Raw genomic sequence first — 2,029 nt, forward strand, 5'->3', positions numbered from 1 at the left:
TGATTTTCCTTTTAATTTAATATAATTTTATTTATATTCTCTATGTTCATACCTAATTTAAATAAATAATATTAAATAATTGCTTGTTCTATATACAAGTACAATACTCACGAGTGGTAAGAAACATAAACGTTTCTCAGCTTGCTAAATTAACCTACTAATACTATGAATATCACAAACTTTTTTTTTAAATGTAAAAAGCTAATGAGGAATGTATGATTTTGGCATTGTTATGAAAATAAATAATGAAAGCAGATAAATTATCTGCTGTTAAAATGTTGGACGTGAACATTGAAAGAGTTCAGTCGATTTGATTTACACTCATTTAAGTACATTTGCCCCCTGTGTATTCTCAGAAGTACACCGTCACATGCAATGGTGTACTTCTTCATAAGAATAATTCAATTTTAACAAAGGTAAAAAAAAAAAAGAAATAATAATATTAAAAACAGAACTTAAAGAAAGAGGTTAGTAAGAAGTTGTGCCCTCGTTTCAAAAGATTCGTATTTCGTAGAAATTTCTTGTATTTTCAATCTTCTTCTCGTATGAGGTGGCTGATAGCTGTAAAAAAAATCATTAATTAATTAAATATTGACAATATAAATTTCCTTTATCAAATTTTAGCTATATCATACAAATTATCATCACTAGAAATAATTTCAAAATTGCATAGTTTTTGTTCATAAGCCTCTGCATCCTCCACAACATCCTAATAATTAAAAGTATTATAAATAAATACAGTGTAATCTCGGTAAACCAAATTTTGGTGCTCGGAACACTCCAGTAATCCGAAATGAAATGAAAAAATAATTTTATTCTGGGACATATGTCCCCTAAGAATAAATACATGGTTCATATATTAAGATTTTTATCTGGCAAGCATTTACAAATTTTCATATAGTAGAATGAAATTACTTTGGTATATTGGCTTTACTACTGTTTATAATGTTAATGAATATATGCCTATTTATTTGATTACAATGATGTGGAGGTTTGGTTATACAATAAGTGGAGGAATAGGTGTTGTTTAAAGGAAATAATAGATGAGGACTAGCGAACGGAGATGGAAAGAGAATTCCAGAAGGATTTGCTAAAGAAGGCAGTTCTATAGGAGGGCATATATAAATCAATCGGTTGGGATCTAGTGTTTAATGAGTGGATGGATGAACAAAGAGTGAGGAGATCTAGGATATAGGTAGATTTTTTGATTTTAAGAACTTGGAATAAGAAAACACCAAGGAGGTATTGCCTTCAGGAGGTTGGATAAAGTCACTTCAATTCGGAATACCAGCGGGAGACTTGAGAGTGCCTAGGGAACCCAAAGATAAATATTACAAAGCAATTCATGAGTCTCTTCAGTCTCAACTCTAGTCCTGCAGATAGCCCTCCATACACCAAGGATCCGTAGTCAAAGTGGGGGAAGACGAGAGAGGATACTAGGAACTGACGGGTGTTCTGAGGAATGGAATTACGGAATCTTAGGAATTGTTTGAGTACAATTATGGATTTGCGTGTGGATCAGAAAAAAGGATTCTTTGTTTGGATTCCCAAATAACATACTTTGGTGGAGTGAGAATAGAGTTGAAAACTTTCAGAGAACCAAGGTTTTGTTTCCTAAGTGTTTGTTTACTGAAAGATTGCCCACAGTCAGTGTTAGTTTGTTGAGAAAATCATCAAAAGAAGATTCTATGAAATTGGTTAGTTTTGTTATACCTAAATTTAAATACATGCGTAAAAGAGATATTATTTTAATTAAGTTTTAATAGTAAAAGTGTCTGTTTCTGTTTAACAATTTTGAACAGGAAGTTAACAGATACAGTTTAAAAAACTGTTAAAATTTAGAAATTCAATGCATAATCTCAGATAGGATATGAGTAAATTATTTAAAATAGTTTATTGAAACCCCAATAAAAAACGAACAGAGATGGACAAAAATTAGCTATAGCTAAAACTAATAGCTAATATTGCCATGGATACGACCCTTATTCATGAATGAACCATTGATAAATATCGTATCCATGGCAATATT

At 30.9% G+C, this 2,029-nt stretch overlaps 1 protein-coding gene across 6 annotated transcripts in view; it reads right to left on the bottom strand.

Annotated features, from left to right (window-relative positions):
* Positions 1–11: 11 nt before the first annotated feature.
* Positions 12–2,029, bottom strand: part of LOC106690689 (ral GTPase-activating protein subunit beta) — a 48,938-nt gene continuing 46,920 nt past the window's right edge. For all 6 annotated transcript variants that reach the window (XM_067051387.1, XM_067051385.1, XM_014436200.3 and 3 more), the window contains one exon: positions 12–561. In XM_067051387.1, the coding sequence (XP_066907488.1) occupies positions 456–561 (106 nt within the window). In that variant the 3' untranslated portion in view covers positions 12–455. The remainder of the gene's footprint in view (positions 562–2,029) is intronic.

Source organism: Halyomorpha halys, unplaced genomic scaffold (assembly GCF_000696795.3).
Source record: "Halyomorpha halys isolate HHAL.00 unplaced genomic scaffold, Hhal_1.1 Scaffold1825.1, whole genome shotgun sequence".
Lineage (NCBI taxonomy): Eukaryota > Metazoa > Arthropoda > Insecta > Hemiptera > Pentatomidae > Halyomorpha > Halyomorpha halys.